This window comes from Meleagris gallopavo, chromosome 7 (assembly GCF_905368555.1).
Source record: "Meleagris gallopavo chromosome 7, MGAL_WU_HG_1.1, whole genome shotgun sequence".
Lineage (NCBI taxonomy): Eukaryota > Metazoa > Chordata > Aves > Galliformes > Phasianidae > Meleagris > Meleagris gallopavo.
In genome coordinates, this window is record NC_139410.1 from 17,305,005 (window position 1) to 17,329,330 (window position 24,326).

Below are 24,326 nucleotides of genomic sequence, written 5' to 3' on the forward strand. Positions count from 1 at the left end.
AGGATAAACACACAGTTCTGTCAGAAAACGTTTTTTCTTATTTAAGCGCTAAGATGATAACATAAAGCCTAGAGGGAAGCGCTCCTGCAGCCTGTGCGCGCCCGGCGCGCTTCCACAAAGCGCGGCAGCGTTAGGCGGGGCACACCCGGAGACGCGCGCTCGGCTTTCCCCTCATGCAGCGCCGGGCCCCGCGCCGCGGTGCTCCCGGCGACCTCGAGGGAGTCCCGCCTCCCGCGGGGCCCCCAGTCCCGGCAGCCCTCGGGCGCTCGGGCCGGCAGACCCGCTCTGCGGCCGCTCTCCCCCGCTGAAGGAACGAGGCTGCGTCTCCTCCCGCCCCGCGGCGGCGCGCACTTACCTCGGCCCCGCAGCGCGTTGACAGCTCTGGGCGCCGCCATCTTGGCCACGCGGGGCGAGATCACGTGGCCGCGGGAAGCGGCCCGGAGCGGTCCGTCCGCCTCACGCCGCGGCCGTCACGCGCGTGTCGCCTGAAGCGAGTCCCGTCCGCGGGCGCGCGGCAGGTACGTGACGGGCCGCCCCCGCACCTCAGCGCTGCCGCCGTCGTCGGGGTGAGGGTTGAGCGGGCGGCAGCCGTCAAGGCGCGGCTCGGCGGCCCGGGCCGGCAGCGCCCCCTTCCCGCCTGTCCGCTGCCGGTCCGCGCCGCGCCTCGCGCCTGCAGCCGGGAGCCGGAGGCCGGGGGCCGGGGCCGGAGCCCCAGGCTGCGTGTGCTTGGCTGCGGGCGGCTCGGGCGGGAACGACCGCCTCCTCAGCTTTCGGCTGCGAGAGGCGCGGCTGTGAGACGGCGCTCGTCGCGGCGGGACGGGCTCGGGAGCGCTGCAGCGTTGTTCTGCAAGTGCCGGAGTTACGCCGCCTGGTATTCTAGCGCTTTTTGAAATTGGTAGTTTTTTACTCCGCTATGAAGAAAGTTATGAGTGGCTCTTTCTGAACTTTCTGAGCTTTTACTGTTTACTTGTTTTTAGGGTCTCTGTAGAATCTGAAGATTGGGGGCTTGAACTTCAAACTCGCGTATTTCTTGTTATTTCCAATGCGCAGCCAAATTTGGCCTGTTCAATAAAGATCAGGAAGAGCAAAGCTCGCTGTGGAACTGAGCTTTCTGCGAGCGCTGGTGGGGCGTCACCACGCCTACAGAAGTACCCAGAGCCGCCCTGTGCAGGGGTAGTGCGGCTGGCTTCATTGCACTCCGATAAAAACCGAGCTGAATTTCTAACGTCTGCTTGCAAATTTCATTTTTTCCCCACTACTTTTGTGCTTGGGTTTGGCTTTTATTTATTTATTTATTTATAAGCATTCTCTGTTGCTTAGAAATTATGTTTTTGTGGCTCCACAGATGTTTGAGAAACAGCGTTGTGGGACATAAATCACACAGCCACAGGCAAGCGTCAGAATGAAAGGACTCAAATGAACAGAAAGTGCCAGGGCAATAATTGCAAGGAGCTGAAATGTACAAGCAGTGTGAGTATCCTTCCTGTACACACCCACATGCGTGTACATACACGTGGTACCCAGAGGGGTCAGTGACATTCTGAAAGGAGAATGAGGCTGTTTGTCTCTAGAGTTCTTTATCTCCTGTTGTAGCCATGGGTAATTTTTAAATTCGCATCTGCAAATTTTACAATGTAGCTAACAAGAATAGACTTAAAGCCCCACTCAAATAGGAATAGTGATGTTATTTACCTGCATTATTTACTCAAGAAAAAGCCTGAGAAATGGATGAGCGTAAAAATCAGACTGTAAGGATTCCTGCCTTTAAGGAGCAAACTCCAGGAGTTCTCTGATCACAAAAAGGGTGCTGCATTCTCTTCAGTGCTCCTAGATGTATGTCATGAGCAAAGCGCATCAGTTAATCAGCTGCTACAGCATGGTAGGTGGCCTATCATACAGCTTGTATCCAGACCATGGAGCAGTTTAAAGATCAATACATTATCTTATGTTGCCTCCAAAAATGAAATGATTAACTTCATTACAGCCACATTCTCCACCAAGTGACATGTTTAATGTGAGAGCAGTGTGACAGGATTTTAATAGAAGAAAAATATAGCTAGAAATAAATCAAGAAATAGCATTGCTAAGCTGCATAGTTGCACCTCGTGAGCATCATTACCAGCTACTCACTGGTGAGATACTTACTCATGTCTGCTCTGCAGATTAGATGTTCATATCTTTGCACTGATCCTAGTTGTACAATGCAGTATTGTCTTTCACAAGTTTGAACTTCATCAGACACCATTTTATGTTATTTTTTGTTATTTGTTATTTTTAGGACTGCAGATACTCAACTGCTGGTTCTATGAGAATGAAGTTCAGTGTAAAGCAGTCACATGCTGTCACTGTTTGGCATACGTAACTACACATTGCTGGAATGGGTGTACTTCTCTGTGCCTGCAGAGAGTAGCATATCTCACATGAAAGTAGTCACAGACTGGGAGCGGTTCGCTATCTTTTTTTTTTGAGGTGTTGCTAGAAGAGAGAAGCAAAATGGTCTAGGTAAACCTATTGACTTATTTTCCTCAAGTCAATAAATATTTCCTATTCAGCGAAATCGAATGCCGCTGAGAAAGAAAATAAACATTTGGCTTTTGTCTGTTGCTATAAGACCATAATTTCATATTGTAACGGCCTTAAAACTTGTTGATGGCATAAGAAAATGTGAGAACTGGAGACAATATTAGAATGACACTGTTGACAGCTTTGTAATTAGATTGTCCTTAAGTAGCAGGTTATTTCCCAAATACCTGTAGATACACATTAGCAGTTAGATTTCCCAATTCCTTTTGCAGATCAGAAACCAAGAGGGGAACTGTTTTATGTTCCAAGAGAACAACTGTTCTGTAATGTTTATAATCTCTAGATTAATCCGAAATCTTAACAGTCATTATTCAGTACTCTTTAATTTGTGCTTAGGTTAGGATTTTCTCCTTTCTCTAATATAAGTAGCAGATTTAGTTTGTTAGGAAATTTGTATTAACAAAAGAAAGATGACTATCTCAGCAAAAGAGAGATACTCTATATCCTAACACAGTATGCCCAAAGAGTCACTCACTGCTATTTTCAAGTTCTGTTATCAAACAGAACCAGATGTATGTAACTGTCTTTTGTTCATGTTTGGCAAATCCTCTGAAATGTTGAAGATGACCAGTGGTGATCTGAGTTGTCCTCTGCTTTGTGTTGAGACGCAGCTCTGGAGACATCACCTTTCAGCCAAGCTCCTTTAAGCATATCTCTGTTCCCCTCTTCACAGACAGCTAGCAGATTCTGTCTGACTTACATATCTCCATGCTGTCAGCGTTGATACATTCTAAATGTAGAATCTCCATGTTTTTTTCCACCAGCATGGTATACAGGCTGACAGTAACAAGCAAAAGTTGTGGGAAGGAAGACACAAAGCTATGCTTTAAAACGTAAGAGTGAAAGCAGTCTATGACAGGCTATGAAACAATAAAGATGTTTTATTGCTATTAATACGTTAACTCTTACCTGGAGCAATATAGAAATATGCTTCTAGTTTAAGCATAGCGATTGGATACTCCTGGGTTTAGGCTCAAACTGTTTAGACTTTGAGACTGTCTTAGAAGATTATTTAGTTCACAGCAGTTTTTGCTGGCCAAGCTGGTGGTTTTTTGGGTGCTGTACTAATCACAAGTAGGTGTTGTTTTTTCAGCACTGGTGTTTATCTGTTCCATGGTGCTGAACCTGCAAAATGCAGTAGTTCAGCAGGGAAGGGGAAGTTAGCTTGCCTTGGGTAATCTTGCTGAAATGTGTTCTAGAGAAGATAGGTAAAGTTAGGAGAGTTTATAAGTGCAGTGAGGCAGACTGATACAGTTGTGCCTTCCAGCGATACCTGAAATTCTTGGAACTCAATATACATCACCTTTGTTAATGAACAGCAAGCATGTAAGTGCAAAACTCTACCAAATTCTTACAGCTTTAAGGAATGCACAATGACGTGTTCACAGTCCCTATCACATTAAACTCATTCAAAATGAAGATTTTATCTTTTCCATGAAACTATGAAAGTCTCAAAAACATGAACACCATACAGTTTTGAGGATAACTGGAAGAAAAGCATCTAAACATAGCAGATATTGAACATGGAGCACCTCCCTTATTGTCATACCATTTAGAAATAAAGAAACAAAAAAATCAACCCTGGATAACAAGCTCTTCCCAGTTGATCTAGATTTCTTTTGTTTGATCTCTTCTGCTCAAAATGTGAAGAGGTCTTAAATGGAGCACATACTCTGTATCTGAGGAATGTTTTCACTACTGCATGCTCTTTATCTACTAAAGAAAGACAACAGCGTATGATTCTGCTCCTGGTACAAAGATCTTTTGCAGTGGTAAAAGGGAACTCTGAAACGCTATTCCCAAGGCCCTGCCTTCATTTGTTATTACCTGAATTTCCTTCAGTTTGGATGCAGTTCTTGTATTTGCAGTGAACTTTGAAGAATGAAAGGAGATTTTTTTGTTTTCTTTGTTTCTCTAGACTCGAGAAACAAGACTATTTTGAATGCGGAAATCCAGGAATTGTTACATCGATGATCCTTTTCACACGTTTGTAGGTCTAAAAGGAGGCTCATACAGCATCTATAGTCTCATTTCTGGCAAAGCCCATTTCTGCAGGCTTTAGCTCAAGGAACAAAGAACATGGTAAACTGTAGTTTGAGTACTGGTATATGTATTGTTTATCTTTTTAAGCTGTAGGAAGATTTGAGTGATGGGGAGGCCAGCCCATTCCTATGATTTTCCCTCCAGAGATATAAGCCAATATGGTGGCAGCTAGTATGTCTTGCATGAGTGGGGCTTGCATCTGTCCTGTTTTGTATAATAGCCTTCCATTTCAAGTAGTTGCACTGACCTTCTAGTGTCAGAGTTTCAAATACTTCCAACTTTGTGGCTTATAGCCTTTTGTAAGTGAAACATTTTAATAGAACTTGTGGTTTGATTGAAATCTTTCTGGTTGTTGAAGGAAGGACTAGCAATGTAAAATTAATACAACGAGGCCTTAAGCAACCTGGTCTGGAGGGAGATGTCCCTGCCTATAGCAGGAGGGTTGAAACTAGGTGATCTTAAAGGTCCCTTCCAACCCCAACCATTCTATGATTCTATGATTAATGACTATAATATTTTCTGAGGCTACAGTAGATGAACCACATATCATCAGATAAGATATTCTAGGCAGAAGAGTGAAAATTCTAAAAAGAATATATTTAAATTCAGAAGTAAAGGAACTATATAAAAGCACTTGCTTCCTACAGATTTGTAAGTTTCTTACATTAGCTAAGGAAAGTGCTTTTGGAATCAATAGAAAGCCTTGTTTGCTTCTCCAATTGCAAACTATTTTTTCTTAAATCATGAACCTGTGGATTCATGGGGGGGGAGGGGTGGTAAAAAAAATATGTCTAAGACTACCCCCTGTAGAATCTGAAGTAGGTCAGGTCCTAATAGCTAGTGGCAGCAGGATCCACTTCTCAGAACAGGTAAGAAGCCTGTACTCCAGATGCATGCCAGTCAGGCCAAAGAACTAGTCTTGTAACTTGTTCATGTGGCTGAAGAATGCCCAGGCTTAAACAGTATTATTGTAGGACCCGGGTGAAACAGTCTGAGGAGGATGAAGTTAGGAAAAATTTAGACAGTTGCAATATAAATATATACATTCATGTACTAACTTGCTATTCAGTTATCTATTAAGCCCTGAGGCAAAACAGAAAGGTTAAAAAATTCAAACAATTTACATGTTATTGTATCTGAGAATCTACAGTTTATTTCAGCAGTAAGTGCTCCCAAACTTGAAGAACATTTTAAATCTACAACACTAAAATAGAAAATATTCAAAATGCACAGAAACACAATTCACCCTTAATGTGATTAAAACGTCACAAGGTTGGTTTTTTTTTTTTTTTTTTTTTTTTTTTTGCAGTTAAGTGGCAATTAAGGATGTGCTTCAAAACACTGTGTAGAAATCTGCAAGTTTCCTGTACAGGTCAAATCCTCATGCTTGCGCAAGTCGTTCTAGGACTCTTCGGTAATCTGAAACAAGTTGTTGGAAGCTCTCTTCTAACTGTTCATGTTGCATGTTTAGGTCTATTTGGTTCAACTGATTTGTCAACTCCTCTGGTCTTAAGCACCTTCTCATCTTGGCAAGTTCTCTCTGCTTTTTCTAAGCAATTAAATAAACAGTAATTTGAACATAAGGAACAATGAAGAGTACAGTATTTTACTGATCTTATTCCATTTCAGTGTCTAAGTCTTTAAGAAGACTCTAGTCCTTTAAAAAATAAAATAAAAAAAACAAACCCAAAAAACCACTAACATAGTTTAATTAGGAAACCTCTTCTGTTAAAGGTCTACAGTTTCTGTATTACCAATTATCTGGCAAGCTGAAAACTCATTTCAGAATTTTTCTGTATTTCTGCAACAGTTAGTCAGGAAATAGCTCTAAGATGCAGAACCACTGTTAATAGTGGAAGATACTGAGAATTTAGAATTATACTGCACCTGAACAATACAACTCAAATGAAGTTATCAAGTGCTTTATAAAAAAGTTGTGTTTACATGACACAAGCATTAAGAATGCTGTAATATTGCCAGTTCTTTATAAAAGGTTGCTTTCTCCCCCAAAGTACTACATATTGAGAGTTCAGCTGCAGTTCTGACAAATTTAATTCTATTTTTTTTAAAAACAGGAGTATAACAAGATTTTTTTTGTGAAACTGTTAAAAATTAGCATGTAAGCCATTCACTAGGCAGAACAACCATAAACAAGATGACCGTATTTTAGAACATGAAACTTAAAACCTAAAAAAAAAAAAATAAAAAAATCAGGGAAAGAGTGCTGGCTGTTTTGATCATTCTTTAGAAGAGAACTGTGGTTGAAAAAGTGGAATATTTAAAGCAATAGAATATTCCAAAATTTTAGAAGACAAATATTGTATATCTAGAAGTACGATATCTGTAAAGTTTTTACTCATAATGTATTTATTACATGCAAAGACTAAAGTGAAAACAATTATTAGAAGCACTAGATCTGAAGGTGCTTATGGAATTTTAGATTTCCTCCAAATATTAAGCTGAATTACATGTTGAGGATATGTGACAGTCCTGTTGGATGAAAAATCACGGCCTTATTTGTAGTGGACAGAGAGTGAAACTTAGTAAATGAGACAAGACACTCACAAAAGAGAATAGAAAGTATTTTGATTAGGATCCTGTCACTCAGCATGACACAGTGTTATCTCCGGATCAGCCAAGTGTTTAATGCAGTGCTGAGTTCTCATTTCTGCTAACAGACCCCCTAAGTCCAACATGAGTACAATCAAAGTTCTGCTTTTTTGGTATAACAGGATAAGTGCTGCTTTAGGGAGGCTTGCAAGCTAATCAAGATACTTCTGATACTTTGTGAAACTTTTCCAACCAGGTTTTGGGTTGCTCAGTGATTACTTAATTGCAGAGTAGCTTACATGCTAGTTACAGCAATAAACTTAGGCTTGTGGGTTTTTGCAATCAATACAGAGACTAATGTCATTAACAACCAGGTGATACATACATACACACACTATATATACATATACACACACACCCCTCTAATCTTAGAGGATCAGTTAATGCAACATGCAGCAAGTAGATCCTCAAAAGCATACTCAGCAGGAAATAAGAAAGTAACTCTGCATTAAGTTGAGTATTTGATTCAACTGTTGAAATTATATCCCATCTACAGGGAGTACTGTATAGACATGGCTAGGTTACTGCTACCAAGCTGCTCTGTTAGACCTAGTTAGTGAGCAGAACAGGAATCTAAACTATACTTAGTTTTCTAGTGTAAATATATAGCATTTAACCCTCACCTCTAACTGTGTGGTTTATGTATTTAAGATACTCTCAATCTTTCCAAGAAAGTGACTTCCCTCCCCTCTCCCCTCCTTTTGCTCTAACTGGATTTAATGCCACTTGTAGCTAGGTACTGTAAGGGCAATAAATTTCTGCTGGAATTGGGCAAGTAGCAGAAGTCAAACAAGATCTTTGGTGCAGCCATGAATGAATCTTCTCTGCATCTGTGTATGTCAGCTCAGTGCTGCATAACTAATAGTAGTTGATTGGCAACATAATTGGCATCAACTACATTTATGGAAATGGAAGTAAAATCAGATATAATTAGCCTTGAAATAAGTATTAAATGATACACAAGTCATATACCTTATAGGGGCCAATCAGCCTTCTTTTAACATCCAACCGGTAGCTTCTGGATTGTTCTGCATCGCCCATATCTGTTGCACGCAATCGGAGAATTTCATAAACTCTCCTTGTGTGTTGCTAATAAACAAAAAGGAGAATAAAGAAGTCATCTGAGTAAAGAGGTCATTCAGCAGTTGTATCACAGAATTTCTCCACTCTGAGTAACTCCTCAGCTTATCAGATATGAGTCAGATACCAACAAAGCCTCAGTCAGCCTGATCCTCCTTACCAATGGGTTAAATGAATAAATGTTCAAGTTACTCCTCAAAAAATAATTTATTCCCATACAGCTAGTGTGTAATCTCTCAAAATGTTGCAGTGTCTGTGAAGGTGCTTCAAGGACCTCCTATAAATGAACAGCAGAAAGTCCAGAAGTAATCCAAAGAACTGAAGTACTGGAACTAGAGAGATGTTAAGCAATTAATTACTACATAGTACCTGCTGTACTAATATTAATAATCTTGACATACTTATTGCTCTTCACAAAGTCCTCTGTAAATGCTAAAAATGAGAATGAAAGAATATTTAAATGTTTCTTTTTACTAGGAAGATAACATGAATCAATACGTGGAAAATTGAGGTGATTTTGGAACACTGACCAGCAACTATCACATCTGGAAAGGAAACAGACTGACGTTTCTACTGTGTTCCTATGAACTGCTCTAATGTTAAAACTGAACTTAAGATCAGCTACTCCTTTTCTGAGCAAAGGGTTAAAAATAAAATGGTTTGTTATATACTAATCCATCTTTAGGTTCTATTGAAAATAAACTTAATTATTCTTTTAGGTGTAACATCTCAGGTACAGAAGGCTGCAGGTGTACTTCTCTCATATAAACAATAACATTTTAATGAATATATTTGAATAAGGCTTTTCCTCTGCAATCCTCATTCAACACTTTCATAAAAAACACAATCAAATACATGTATTTTTAACTGAAGAGCTTACTAATGAGTTTAATCACCTGGACAATTATCAGTTTAATTGTTCAATTTAACAGTTTAGTTCTTCAAACATTTAGAGCTGCCTCAGTAGCAGTGCTAGCATTACTATTTTAGTGTTCTGTGTTCTCAGAACAACAGTGGCTATTTATATAGATATACTTGAAGAGATGGAAACTGACACTTAAAATTGGAATATTTCAAGTTCTGTTACATCAACAGCATTAGATGGAAAAAAAGAAGGCATTTACTTAAAATCTTAAGCAATTTCTTCACTTTTGGATACATTGTAGAAATCTGCTGAAATATGCCACAGCATGTAAACTCCAAATCTCCACCCCTACGTTTGGACTACTGTTATACTAGCTTGATAAGAATAGGTCCAACTACCACTGTTCTGATTTAATACCTTATTTATTTTCAGCTTCTGTTGAGCTTCCATTACCATTTCTTGGCTGAATCCTTGCATTAACTTTCCTGGGGAAAAGCAAAGCAAGTCTTGACAGAGCTTTACAAGAACAAAGTCTCTTAGCTTTATGTAGTTTTCAGATGGATCTTCAGCTAGAAAAAAATTATAAGAGCACATAGTTAATATAAGCATTATTTGTTTCTTCATTTCTTGTATGCAATTACAAGAACTGTGGAAGACAAGACCAGATACAACATTCATCACATATAAATAGCTGTGCTTAATCATAAGTACTGCTATCAAAGTTTTAGATGTATTAAAATATAAGTTAAATTGTACTGTGTACAGTATTATACACGTTCTCAAGAGACTGACAAAACAAGTTCAATCCAATTCAAAGCATAAACCCTTTTTTCTTGTATGTTCCCTCTATTCTATAACAGATGAGAGCATTAGAACTATTATAAGACAAACTATGTGGAAAAAGACTGAAGTAAAAGCTGAAAGTAATTTGAAGTTACTTCCATCTTGCTTGAAACAGTAGCATTGCTATAAAAACTGAAGCTTTATAAAAACAAAAACAAAATCAAGAACTAGCTTAAGTGATCATCAATATAGTCCTATTTGCAACTTTGTTCCCACCTATAAACTACGGAGAAGGAAAATGTTGCAATGCTGCAAATAGACTTAATCACCACTTAATAGTTTGGACAGGTTTACCAGGAGTAGCAGGGTCACGCTCTACCCTACCTTTATTTTTCTGTTCTATTTATTGTTGAACAGCTTATATTCCAGCTGTGCTTTTTGGTTCATTTTCTCCCCCTTTCCCCCAAGATGAGAACTATTTTATGTAGTTGACATTTGTGGTTTAAGAATGATCAAAAGCTAGTATGTTACTAAGAGAAAGGAGTGGGATATAAGTTTTGGTCCTAGTATATGCAGCACTGGACAACCAGCAATTTGTTTTTTTTTGGGTTGCAGATTGCTTAGGACCATTGCATCAGTTAAAAAGATTTGCACACAAGTGGAATAATCTTGTGAGGCAAAACTTACAGTTCTTATTCTGCAAAAGAGATATAAGAGGCTGTACTGAGATTCATTTATTCTGTTCCTTTTCATTCAAATTAGTTAGAAGAAAGATGAGGCAGTTTCTGTATGGCAAGCACTACCAACATACACTTCACTTGTGTCAACTAGGATGACGAGTTACAGTTGGGACAAAATATCCATTGCAAATGTGAAAGTCTAAAATACTTTATTTTTTTAGGCATTAGTTTCTTCAAGGAAGTTGAAATTCTAATCATTCTGAAAAGAGGAAAGGCTTTATTTAACAACTTTAGAGGATATGTAAGTATGTATTTTGTCCATTATGAAGGTTGCCAAGCCTGACTTTCTATCAGAATGACAATAAATTATCTTGCAGAAGTGTAAGATTACATAACTTTAGTGCCATGTAGAATATTGCAAGCTTCCTCCTGCTTTAATCCAAAAAGAGTTACTTCAGTACCAATTTTCTGTTTGCTACAAATTTGCATTAAAGGCACTGAACCATGAATGTGTCATATGATTTATTTAGTACTATATTTAAGACTGTTTATTCTCAGTTACAAAAGCTATGTAAAGCTTTGTAGTATTAACAGGAAAAAAAAGGATAAAATCACACAATGAATAAGACTTCCTACTGAATAAAGGAAGTTATGCTTCTTTAGGTTTCTATGAATTAGATTAAAATTACAAGGTAGATTACCCTGTGTTAGGATTATCCTGCAGTGATACCATGAAGAAAGCAAATGTTGTAATGCATTTTAATTAGTTTTTTTGAGGGTAGAGGAATAGGAGGTCTTTTTCTTCTTTTTGAGATGAGGTCTTAGATGACCTTAGATTAGCCAATTCATATATTTAAACTGTATTTCTTTCTATATTGGACTTTAAATTACAGGACAGATGTCATGATTCTAACCATTTTTAATGCTCTATTTTTAGGTGTGTGTACCCTCTCTTCCCCTCCCCCCATTCATTAAATTTTCACTTTCATGTATTTGTGGGCTCACCTCTAACATGACAGGTGCATTCCACCAGTAATACATGCTCATGGAGCTCAACTCCTGTGCAGATTTCTGTCTGTAGACTTTTGGCTTACATACATGTTAATACACTATTTCAGATTTTTCTAAGTTCTGAGTTTTGGCTAATAGGAATAAGTTGAACAAGGAATCTGACAAAGCTTGATCTCCTGGCAAACTCAGCTGTGTATCTCACAATAAAATGGCTAATTAGCTGGTAATCCATGCATGCTAGGGATTGAATTTTCCTGGTGTGCTGTTCTCTAAGTAGAGGATTTACGGAGCTACATTATATACAGTTCTTCTGTAAAATAGGGCACTGTTAATCCTGAACTGAGCTGAAGCTAAACCTTCAAAAGGCCATTTAATTCTAACAAGTGAACGTGAAAGCTGGCTTGTGGACTAGCAGTCTCTGAATGTGACCAAACAGGTGAAATGAGTTAGAAATTTAGCATATACCTGTTATATCAAGTACTGTAGGAGAAGACATATAGTATCTATGAACTGTTTCGAGAAGCTGAGCACCATGGCCTTCTCCTTGGAATGGTGGCAAGATCAGCATCTGGCTACAGACAAAGGAATGTATTGATATTTCAGTTCAAATGCATGCTTTTGCAAACACTGCAGTATAAAGGCATAAAAACTAAGTTTTTCTTAAAATACATGCAGCAGTCTTAATGTTAAAACATAATTCTTACAGAGTCTTAGAACTGCTAAATATTCAAAACTTGTTTGCAATTCCCTCTGCTTCAAGAAGGGAACAATGAAATAAATCAGTGCGTAGCCAGCTAATAATGGGGATTTTTTAAAACAAATCAACACCATTATAAACAAGTATTGGGAACTTCAGCAGTTCCCTCTTCTGAAATAAAAGGCAAGGCACGAGTTACGCCGCCAATTACCTTACACGTGGCCGGGTTTTGTCTGGGTACACATAGTAATTATAGACTGTCATGTAGCCTACGGTCGCAAAGAGCGTAGCTCCATCCTTATTATACTTCTCAAATCTGCAGATAAAACAGAAAGCCAAGCAGGTCAATTACAGTCGCGCTCCCATGCAGTGTCCATTTTCTTTTCCATTCTCCAACTGAATTTTCAGTGTCAGCAAGCTACTCTGTGAGGGCCCAATGGGTACACCTGCTATGTTCTGAATGTACAATTCACTTAATTGGTGTGCAGCAACTTGGATAAATCAGACCTCTTTACAGCACTTCAGTGCACTTGCCTATTATAAAGATGAATAGGTGGCAAGTAAAAGAAAACACAGGCAAAGCTCATTTTACTGTTTAAGCCTACATTCAGGGCTCTAACGGACAACAGCATTTAATTCAGCTCTATTCTCAAGGTTCCCCAAAGTATAATGGAGGAAAACTCAAGCCTGATAAACAATGGTTTTTCTTTCCTGGGAAAAATATCATTATACTGCTCCAATAATTGGCCAGCCACAATTAAAATGCAGGCTTTGTGGAGGTAATAAGGTCCACTGTTGCTTTAGAACTGTACTTACACTATAAAGTAGTTCCATCTTTCATCATCTACATCAATAAAGCTAGCAGTTTCAATAAACCACATCAAGAATGTCTGAAGCCTTTCATGATATTCTCGAAAGCCTGGACACGTCATGTCAGCCTAGGGAAAAAGCCAGGAGAAGTCAGGTGAAACCTATCACAGATGCAAAAGGAAAAAAAAAATCTGCAAAACCTAATTACTTCCTCCATACAAAAAAAAAAAGCATGCTTCTAATCAATAAATTGGTCAAATGATAATTTTATACATATATATATATATATACATATATATATATACACACACACACATATATATTGAACATTACAGAAGGTGCCTCACTGCAAAATAAACTTTAATATGCTTGCCTATGAAGTTTCACTTATTTTTCATACCTTATATATCTGATATGCAATGTCTTCACCAGCTTCCTCATTATGAACAGAATATGTGTGTAGCAGCATTCCAAAGGGCTTAAAGTTGACCTCCTTTTCCAACAGAGAGACAAAGTCATCTGTGTTTGTACAAAAGCCAGGAGGAATAATTTCTCTAATTTTACTTTCAACATCATCTGCCTGGGGAATACAAAACAGGGCGGGATCAGATGATTAAAAAGACAGAAAAGTCATCATTTTGCTATTAGAGATGAATATAAATAGGAGTGCTATGACCTATCAGTAACTTTAAATAAAGACGACAAATATTCCTGTTGTTCAGACCTCTGAGCAGATAAAGATAACTTAAGAGATACAGAAAGTCCAGTCACTGTCAGTATTCAAAAACTAGTAGTTACAACATAAATAAGTTCCTGAACATTTTTATGTTTAGTGACTGTTACATTTGTCTAAGCAAAATCGAAGAGGTTGATAACTATTCTAATAAAAATTCAGTGTGAAGGAACACAAGGAATACCAGCAAGATAAGGCAGGAAGCTATGGATTCAGTCAAGCTCTAGGAACAATATTCTTGTTTTCTTAGTTTGTTGGATGAAACATTAGTTTCTGAAAAATGCAATAAAATTGGTAGCTCAGGCTTTTCATCCAGCAAACCTTTGTGACCATGCTGCACATAGCCTTTAAGGAACTGGGATTCCCAAACAAGCAGCTTAACTGGTATTAGGTGGTACAGAACTGAGAGAAGAAAAAGGAACAAAGACTAAAAATGGTAGCTCCCAAACAAGAAAGTAACAGCTAGCACCATTCTTGCATCCTTATGTCTCTGTGCTTGAAACGCTTGCTTGTACTCTAATCAGAGTATTTTGAAAACAAAGCTGACAAAAAAATACAATTTAGAAACATGGTTAATAAATCTGACATGTAAAATCTAACTCAGCAGAGAGGGAAGAAATATTCTGACACCAAAATTAAATTCAGAGATAAAAATTACCCTTTTCAGTTAACCAAACTGAAAGTTACAGACTATCAGCTGAGCAGACTTCATAATCCTTTTCAGACCCCAAAAAGACCACTCGATTGAATACATTTACTACTTCTTTTTAACCATGAATATTTGATGAAGTTTCACAATAACGTATTACTGCTTCTCACCAGGCAATAAAACTTAATGAATTGGTCTCAACTTAACAAAACAGTACTCCTCAATACAACCCCTAAAAGCCTGACATTACATTCAACAAAATGAGCTTACATTCAATTCGAACTTTCCTTTGGACAATGAATCCAGGTTTTTACTTAATGGAGTTTGCGGTGAGTTCAGCTGTAATGTTTGTATTGTATCTATTTCCACAAGGACTGACACAAGAACACTTTGTGTTAACTTACTAAGCAGCTCTTTCACACCGTTTACATGCATGATGGGTATTAGTTTGAAACCAAGACCCTCGCTACTTAGCATTCAAAACAGGGAAATTAAGATGCTTAGAACAAAATACACTACAAAAGGCTAATACAACATGCTACTAATTCCTATCCTTTCAACCATCCTCCCTTAAGTAGAGGCAATGCACCTGCAAATGAATAGCACTTCATCATTCAGTTACATTTTTAGTACAGAGAAAGATGGATGTGGTTCAGCACAAACAAGTTTTATTCTTAATGATTTGGTACTACCAACATTTATATTTATATTTGTAGAGAGCACTATAAAGCGATTAAGATATAGCTCTACAATACTTGGTATAACAACGCAGTGAAAATGTGTACGGCCTTTACATCGATTTCGTTCTCAAAACAAAGGCCCTTTGCTGTTCCTCTTCGAGCAATGCTAACTTAATGTATTTTCTTTGCATTTCCTAATGTAACTGCGTAACAGAAAATGAGCCATGTTTTGCTGAGTCACTGAATTATATACATTAAGAAGAATGAGTATTTGTAAGGAGCACAGCATTTCAGAAATGCTCATCTTTCTTTCCGACTGCAAGTATATTTACACAGATCTTAATTCTGCCCTGGTGATAAAGCCATAGGAAATCACAGCTAGTGACTTTCATTTTGCACATCTGCAAAAGATACGTAAAATAATCCACAATTAAAACAAGACTTCCAAGCACCAGTATGTATGACCTTCATAAGGAAATCAAGACAGATGAAGATAGAGAATACAGTAAGGACTTGTAACCTAACTTGTTTTGTAGTAGAACTAATTGAGCCATCAGGATCTCTTCATACATTACATTTGACTCTGGATAATGCTAATATAATTATACTAATAGGCAGTTAACACATTTGTGTATATTTTCATGCTATTTCAAAGTGTTGTGTTCTCTTAAAAATAATTATAGAAATATATTTGAAAGCTGAACTTTTCTACCAATTAAAAATATTAACACCAGTGAGGAGCAATGGAATGATCTGCAGTGTTAAAGTATGTCCAGTATTAAAATTGCACTTTTATTAACGTGAGTTAAAACAAATATATCAGACCAGCTGCAAAGCAGAATAACACGTGGATAGTAAAGATTGTTTCAGAGGTTAGTGAAATACTTTCCCTCACTCCATCACGGAAACTGGAAGAAAAGGAAGCTACTTGTACAGCTGCAAATCTGAAAGCAACTAGCAATTCAGAGGTCAATGCTGTTCGTATTTATACCAGAAGAAAGCAGCCTCTCTTCAGATATTTAAAAGATTTGACGCCACCCAATGGATAAATTCTGTCTATTTTCATTAAATCAAGTGCCAAACAAGAACATACATCTGTTCAAAACATGACAAGACTTTGCTGAGCCTTCCCCACTAGTGCAGTATAGAAGCATCTTGAGAGACCATATTAAAATGTGTAAATATGCCTGGTGCTCTGGCTGCTGACATTTCAGCATCTTCATCTTTTACCTCATAGTCAAGAGACCTTGGAAAAACAGCTAATACTATGGGGTCAAATTGCCTGCATGGGGTTTTAGATAGAAAATGCTAGAGTATGAATAACTATAAACAGCATTAAAGCTCAATTCTCGCTTGTAACGGGTTTGTTCAAAGCAGAAACTTATGTCCTTTCCTGAACACCATTTATTTGAAGCACAAAGATTATCTGTCATGCATAGCATTTATAGTTCATGCATTAGTATGATTAACCCAAATGAGCTAGGCAACTAAACAGTTAACTTAGAAAAGTAAATGGTAATATGCATTTAAATTAACACCGTGCTTATTTTCATCTCTGCAAATATGTTAATATTTTAAAGGTAGTTAAACAGCAAATATAAACGGCAGAACAAGACTGGCTGCTGTATCTTTTTACAGTAGTTCAGATATGGTCCCATGAGCAGCTTATTAGGACACACAGTCTGTTAATGATATCAAGGGAAGCACAGTGAAAATTCATCAGCCACAGCCTGCAGACATTCTAGAAAACTATCTGGAAGCTAGCTCAAATGGATATTCTTTCTTGTCCCTATCTCAGTCCATTATGCAATTGAAAAATAATTCAATAGAGGCAACACTGAGCCTGAAAGTAGGAAGGATTCTGAGCAATGGAAATAGTTGCAGTGTAAGCTTAGGGCATGAGAGACCTCGTTTACCTTGTTTATAATTCCAGATAAGAAAAGTGGCTTTATTTGTACAGAAAATAGCACATCAATACAAATGTGTTGAGGTGTGGATTCCCACTGTGACGTGATTCTGAAATTATGTTGGTGAACAGCTGGAAGGAGAGGTGGTCTGTTTGATTTTAATATGGTTATTACTTAACCAACTGGCTTTCCTTTCTTCTTTATTTCTAAAAACCTTACAAACATTGAAGAACATGACCTTTCACTCTTAAGGTAGGCTGCTCTAGCCTCAGAAGTATTTCAGACATGTCCAGGCACTTAGCCTGTTGAACTAACTATGTTCTAACACAGCTTCAGAACACAGAAACAAAAACCTGTAAAACTAATTTAACACAGCCGTTTCAATTTTTCTTCAGAAAGCCTTTTCCTTGAAAGCATTTAAATAAGCTCTGATGAATTTGAAATATGAACTTTAAATCATAAAGATGTTTACTCTTGAAGTGAATAGCTTTCTTGGGCAAAGTAATTTGAAGTCAGTGCAAATGTACAACCACTTCACACTACAGAATATTGTGAAGATTCACCAATCACTTATTAACAGTTCTTTTCAAAATAAATAATTTTTTCCTTGCCTATAACTAAGTAAATCTCAGATGATATTCAATTATGATATTCAATTTTCTTAATGCACCAGAATCCACTCCGAAAAATTCATTTTTCTTTCTTAATGTAGTCTCTTAAATATGAATTAAACCACTAGCTCTCCTGGAGACAGCTAGCATGAAAATAGACTTTTTTTTTTTCGTTTGGTACAATTTTGATGGCAGTATTGGAGTCAAAGGAAAGAACAATGAGAAAACATATAGATAAGTTCTATGTTTTTTTCAGGTTAGCACAACTGGAAGCTTTATTTTTAATGTAACTCATGTTTGGAAGGGCAATAAATAGCCCTAGAAGGTTCATCCCCATTAAACGTTCCCAATAAGTACAAGTCTGGCTCTGTCTTTACCTCCACACAGTCAAACTTCTCATTAACTTTAGATGTATATTCAATGCGGAAGAGAGTTGACAGGTTACCAGCAATATAGTATAAGAGAATCTTCAGTCCCTTGTAGCCAAAGGCAACTTCACTGAGGAAGGAAAAAAGCACAGTCAGACCTCTAAATGAGTTTCATTGCAAAATATTCAAACCACACTATTTAAGATTTTAAATCCACATCCTCCTTCCCAGTGAGGTGTACTGACCCTTTTAATAGTGAAAGAGAATCAAGCTGGATGTATGCTATGTAGACAGAGATAATGCCTTACGCTATTTTTATTAGTAAGTTTGCTCCTCTAGTGGAGAAACAGAACATGTCCCTGAACTCAGTAAGACAGCAGCTGTGTTTTATGGCGATAGCTCAAAGAATACTTGAAATAACTAATATTGCATTTACATTCATCATTGTCTTAAATTCACTGATGTTTATTAATACAAATTGATAAACAATGCTTACTAAAACTTTGCAGTATAGCAGTATAAAGTTTTGGAACATACTACTGCAAGCCATACTGTATAAATCACCCAGATAACAAGTCGTAGCAACAAGTATGCTTCTAGTGAACAGTATTTATTATTAGAATCAAGTTAAAAATAACTATGGAAAAGATACTCTATTATTATTATTATTTTAAATATTCTGAAAAAAGGTGTTTCCTGAATATAAACACTGCATTTAAGTCTTAAGAATTTTTTTCAGGGGAAAAAAAAAAAAAAAAAAAAAGCAGAAATTGTTACCTTTTTCTTTCTTTTTTTTTTTTTAAACCTGATCTTTTCTTGTGGTAACACGTTGCTAATTTGAAGTTTGAAATGCCAGAATGAAAATGTGCATGTTCATTATACTGATGGAGATGGGAGAGTTCTCCCATTATGAGAAGTGCAATGACTCTCAATGACAGCTGCAGACATGCAGTAGTGCAACCGATTTTATTACATTTAATAATTGTACCTACATTAGTATAGGTGTATTTAATACAGATAGCACATCCTACTCTAAGTACTTAGAATGTTTTTTAAAGGAATTGTAAACTAGGAAATAGCTTTAAGTAGTCCAGAGTTAAGTGCATACGGATTTTCCTTTTCTTTCTGGCTACAGCCAGAGTGTTTACTACTGCTCTTCTGAAAATATTAAATGACATTTTAGCACTAGGGACACAGTGGCTAACTTGCCTACAGTACAAATGAAAGAATACTCGGAGGGAAAACTATTTTTTTCTAAAAAGTTTGTGTATCCTCTGAACATTTTAACTGATAAGAAGTCTATCATCTCTAGTAGAGAAAAACCTCTGAGTTAAATAATTAACAATCAATGATCTAAAACAGCCAAGAACACGAGTTTAAATTAATATTTATGGTCTTTCTTAATTAAAAAATTCCATGGTGTATTGTTATTTAAAAAAAAAACAACAACAAATAAATGGATATACTGTTGACAGATACTTTTTAGTTTTGGCACTCATTACTGTCAAAGTTTTAATAAAGAACTATTAATTCTTGCAAATCTTATAATGATGACTTGAACACAAAAGCAGCTGAAATGAGCAATTCTGACCATGCAATCCAGGCATTTTGTTCTCTGCTAGTATCTTTAAAATACCATGTAAAATGACTACAAGGCCCAAACTCCAGAGGTTAGGATTCAAAGCCATTATTTAACCATACAATCACAAAACTGAAGTTACTGTTCACTTTACAATAGTTTGGTAGCATTATTATTTTTCTCTTTTTATTTATTTATTAATTTATTTTTTAAAGCAATTCAGAAACAAGATTCCCTTTAAGACCTATTAATTTGATTCTGAATAACTTACTCATCACCAAACACTTGATGGCTATACTCTGGATTAAATGTTGTGTTGTCATCCTCTAAATCCTCAGGAAAGCGAACTGAGAAGAAAAAAGAGCATGACCAAGTCATCAGCTTCAGTTTGTTCTTACAGGAATGCTATGCTACATGTCCATGCATTCTTTCTCTATAATGAATTTCAGTTATGAACCCATGTTAGGCTAGCACACAACAAAATAAATACATCCTGTGCAAATCAGATGCACGTTATTTCCTCAAATCAAATCAGTAAGCACAATAAAATGGGGAAATTGACACAGATGTATATGATTTCATATGTATATCTTGAATGTGACTGACTTTCATTCCATGGTGAACACTAAGGACACAGCCCAGCTGGATATTCTTACAGTAAGCAAGACCAATCATGTAATCAAAGCTTCCTTCTCATTTTGTCATCTTCTCTCACATGCAATTCAGAACGCTTCATTGTAGGGAGTCTTCACAGAATGATGAACAGAAAAATGTTTATGAGCATTAATATTCACATTACAGTTTTGGAGAATTGGCATGGATACATACAAATCTACACTAATATTGGTATTTCTACCAATATTACTAAGATAATCAGCAATTCTTCTCCCACAACTTTTATTTCTCTTCAAACCTTGGTGTTAGAGATCTTTGCTAGTAACAAGAAAGCATTTGCTAAAGTAGCATCTACTCACACTCAGTAATGTAGCAAACAAGTATTTTATTCTTGCTTACAGAGTTAGCAGCAGCTACTGCAGTCACTGCAACTGAAGTTTTTCCATCACAAAATTTATGATTAGAGAGTGAAGTCAGAAGTTAAAAGTAGGGTTTTCTAGGAAGATTTAGAGAAGACTGAAATACTTAATTCCCAGATATCCTCTCCATTCGCAGTTAAAATAACTACCTAAAATTGGAAGGGATATAATTCTTCATGTAGGCATTAATGTGATTGTTCAGCCCCATTAATGAGGTAGCTCAAGAAAACAGTTACATACTAATTCTGAATGAGTTACAAGTGCATGCAATGCTGTAGGACTTAACAGTGCTATTAAACGTTCTTTTTTAATTAAAAAAATTAAAACTACAACCTCATTGCTGCTTTACTCCAATAGAACTGGAGATGAAGTAAAAAGGATTTTCCATTAATAAAGTTATTCAGGGAGTAAAATGAAGAGTTTCTTAATAACAGGATGAAACTCAGCCTTCTCAAAAACAGAGATTCAGAGAGCAACCCAGTTGAGACAAAGTAGCAAGATTAAAAACAACAACAACAACAGAGTAATCCTGAAACGTCACCATGGAACAAGTTAGGACTCAGAAGAGTACAGCCCGTGTCTACATTTGTACTCCTGCGCTCATGGGAAAGGCTTTTTTTTTTTTTAATGGCATCAGCACTTTGTCAATTTTTTTTTTTTTCTAATGTTGTTTGTATGTGAAACATCTACACTCTCAAAAAGAAAAAAGTAAGCTGAAAATCTTTGGTGACATGAGGTAATTGAAACAAGTAAAAAGCAGTCTCCCTGAAAACTGATAGAGTGACTCTTGACAAAATTTACTCATATTCTATTCTCATCCTCTCCTTCAGTTTTAGAAAGGCAGAAGAGGAAAAATCAAAACATTAGATATATAGATTATATATAAATAGTCACAGAATGAGTATTTGAACAATTGTTTAAATGGAAGAGAAATGCTTCACAGGTTAGCAGCTCAAAGACTTAAGTGTTTTGGTTTGAATAACATTTTGTCTTACAAGCCAATTATGCATTTAAAAGTCTACTAAGTTTTGCAGAACCAACTGTTAATAGGAGTTCTTAAGAGGTTAATTAAAAGGTTAATTATTTTTACTTTCTTAATAAGTGATGCTATTTGTACTGCTCAAGGAAACAAAATGCTGAAGGTTTGGAAAGATAAAAAAAACACAGTGTATTACCTATTCTTCTCTTATTAATTACCAATACAAGTAAGTTTGTAAGTCAGTCCAACAAGAGTTCAGTAATTCTGCTTGTATTCTGGATGTGGTAGTAAACAAGTTAGCCATATAAAACAATAAACAATAAAGTTCTGAAAAACAGAGTAGCACTTCTACACAGATTTTCAAGATTTTGTTGAAAATGGCTGGTGTTGTTTAGATGTTGAGGGAGAGGTGGAAAAAACAAACCAAAGAACACTTTCCAGTTTTATTTATTGTGTTTATCATTTCCTCAAAAGAAATATGATGCATACTTAGGACTACATTGTAGCAAAAGTTCTAGAGAAGAAGAAACTAAAAGAACATACTAATACCTCAAGAAGAACAAGGTGACATAATTCCAATGCACTCTAGTAACATATATTGCTCATGTTATTGTGCAGGTAGAAGCCTGAGTTTCTATAGCTGCACTTTACTATTCTCAACAAAATTGGACTATGCATTCCTATTCTTGTGTTTGTATATTAAAAAGTACATATTATAAACTAGGTAGATTTAATTATAAGGACTTTATTTAATAGATGTTAAAATATTCCAAGCGCACAATATTTAAAAACTGACATTACCTAGTTTTAGCTGAATTGCTTCATTTGTGTTACATTTGTATTCAGCCAGCTTCTTCTCCATTGGAGTAAGTCCTAAAGAAAAAGAGTTTTTGAAAGAGTTTAAGTATGTACAATCTGGGTCAGCCGAATTCAAGGGAAGTATTAAAATAAAAGGTTATTAAGAACAGAAGGAACAACTTCATAACGCTGACTTCAAAATGCACTATTCTTCCTGCAAGTTCTAGCTTTTCATTCTGCCTACTTTTTAAGTAAATCTGTTTTTTCACTAAGAATTGTTTTCCAAAGTATATGCAGATACCACATTTGAGTAAGAGTTAATGCATTTCAGGTGCTCTTAAACTGTGGCAGGAAGGCTACCAGCCATTATCTAGCCATTACTTTCCTTCCAGAGCAGAGGAAATTACAGCTACCCTGTTTTCCAAAGTCTAATCTAGTGCACAAAAGGTGTGTCACTTATCAAGGTATTTTGCAAGCGTGTTAAACCCATCCTGCCTTCCAATTCCAGAGCATTAGCAGAAGTTCTTCCTCCCAGTTCAAGTTACTCGGAATGAGGTTAGGCCGGAAGCGCTGTCAATAACCGGGCGGGCACAGAGCCGCACACGGTGCGCCACACGGCTCAGGTACAGAGCGGACCACAGCAGCGGCAGCCCAGCCCACAGCCCGACACCCAGGACCCGAGCTCTTGCTCCGCTTCCGCTGCAGCCAGGGTTAAGGCCACCAAGGGGCCCGCGCTCCCGTTTGTGGCCCGGCACAAACTCGGGTTCGGCCGAGGGGAGGGGCACCATCCGCGCTCCGGGCGACGCTCTCCTTAATAGAGGACCGACGGCAACACCCCACCCCGCTCAGCAGCTGCAGGTGGGCCGTGAGCCGGCCGGGCCCAGCTTAGGACTCACCCGCCATTTCCCGGCGGCGGCGGCCGAGTCACCAGGGCAGAACGAATCAAGCCGCGCGCCCACTCGACGGAAGTGAGAACACGCGCACACGCTTCCGCTTCCGCCCGCCCAAAAGCGGCTGAGAACCAATGGCTGCGCTTGGCGAGGCTCGGGACTCCGCGCGCATGCCCGGTTGTATGCCGAAGATCGCGCCGTTCCGGTGGGAGCCTTTAAGGAGCGCGTTCGCGCAGCGGCTCATTTACATAGCCCCGCCCTCAGGGGGGCAGCCTCGTCGCGCGGTCGCTCCGATGCGGTGGGCGCGCGTAGAGCACTGCTTTGGGCTCGCACCTGCTTCAGCGCCGGGGCGGGCTGAGGGGACCCGGGGGCGATCGCCCGCACTCAGCGTCGGCGGCTTCGTCTCAGGGTCCGGACCGCCCCCCGCGAAGCGCAGCGGCGGGGCGGCCGGCGCTCGCCGAGCAGGCAGGTTTCCTCGAAATCTCTTCTGTGGGCTCGCGTGCGCCGTAACGTCGCCGAGCTGTCCTCGGGCGGTCCGCGTTACCTCGCGGCCCGAAGGGTTCGTGACCGCTTTACGGTCACGCAAGCCGCTCCGACCCTCGCAGCTGCGAGGCGCCGCACGGCCGCGTGCCCGGCCGCTCCCTCGCCCTTACCCTGCCGTGCTGAGGGGCGCGGCCAAAGCGCCCTCCCGTTTCCCTGGGCCGCGACGGACTCCGCCGGGAGTCCCCCGCCCGACGGCGCGGGTCGTGAGCGAGCACTTTCCGCCCCGAGGCGGCGGCCCCGCACGTCGTGGCGCGGAGTCGGGTGGGAGCCCACTCGAGCCCGCCGGGTCCTGGCTGGCGCCGCTCGCTCCGCCACGGGATTTCGAGGCGCGGGGCCGCCGGCCGCCGCAGCGGCGGGGCAGCCGCCGAGGAGAGCCCGCCGGGCGGGGCGGGG

General features: G+C 38.7%; 2 protein-coding genes and 1 long non-coding RNA gene across 8 annotated transcripts in view; 1 reads left to right on the forward strand and 2 right to left on the reverse strand.

The window, feature by feature from the left end:
* Positions 1 to 490, reverse strand: part of METAP1D (methionyl aminopeptidase type 1D, mitochondrial) — a 42,937-nt gene extending 42,447 nt beyond the window's left edge. The window contains exon 1 of the mRNA XM_085228408.1: positions 356 to 490. Within this exon, the coding sequence (XP_085084534.1) occupies positions 356 to 395 (40 nt within the window). The 5' untranslated portion in view covers positions 396 to 490. The remainder of the gene's footprint in view (positions 1 to 355) is intronic.
* Positions 365 to 6,216, forward strand: LOC104911732 (uncharacterized). Of its 2 annotated transcripts, none has more exons than XR_014884465.1 (3): positions 365 to 518; positions 1,346 to 1,470; positions 2,279 to 6,216. It is a non-coding gene; the product is annotated as an uncharacterized LOC104911732 (long non-coding RNA). The 2 variants fall into 2 exon arrangements; XR_014884466.1 differs by having other exon boundaries at positions 5,936 to 6,216.
* Positions 2,684 to 24,311, reverse strand: HAT1 (histone acetyltransferase 1). 5 transcript variants are annotated; one of them, XM_085228404.1, is made up of 11 exons: positions 23,397 to 23,682; positions 22,504 to 22,575; positions 19,961 to 20,036; positions 18,120 to 18,240; positions 13,563 to 13,742; positions 13,169 to 13,290; positions 12,564 to 12,668; positions 12,121 to 12,227; positions 9,599 to 9,750; positions 8,209 to 8,325; positions 2,684 to 3,360 (listed from the first exon to the last, which is right to left on the reverse strand). In XM_085228404.1, exons 1-11 carry the CDS (start codon positions 23,401 to 23,403, stop codon positions 3,298 to 3,300), a joined length of 1,122 nt encoding a protein of 373 aa, XP_085084530.1. In that variant the 5' UTR covers positions 23,404 to 23,682; the 3' UTR covers positions 2,684 to 3,297. The 5 variants fall into 5 exon arrangements, with proteins under 5 accessions (XP_085084530.1, XP_085084532.1, XP_085084533.1 ...); XM_085228406.1 differs by lacking the exons at positions 2,684 to 3,360; positions 23,397 to 23,682 and adding exons at positions 5,754 to 6,175; positions 24,044 to 24,311; XM_085228407.1 differs by lacking the exons at positions 2,684 to 3,360; positions 23,397 to 23,682 and adding exons at positions 5,754 to 6,175; positions 23,724 to 24,029.
* Between the last annotated feature and the right edge of the window lie 15 nt (positions 24,312 to 24,326).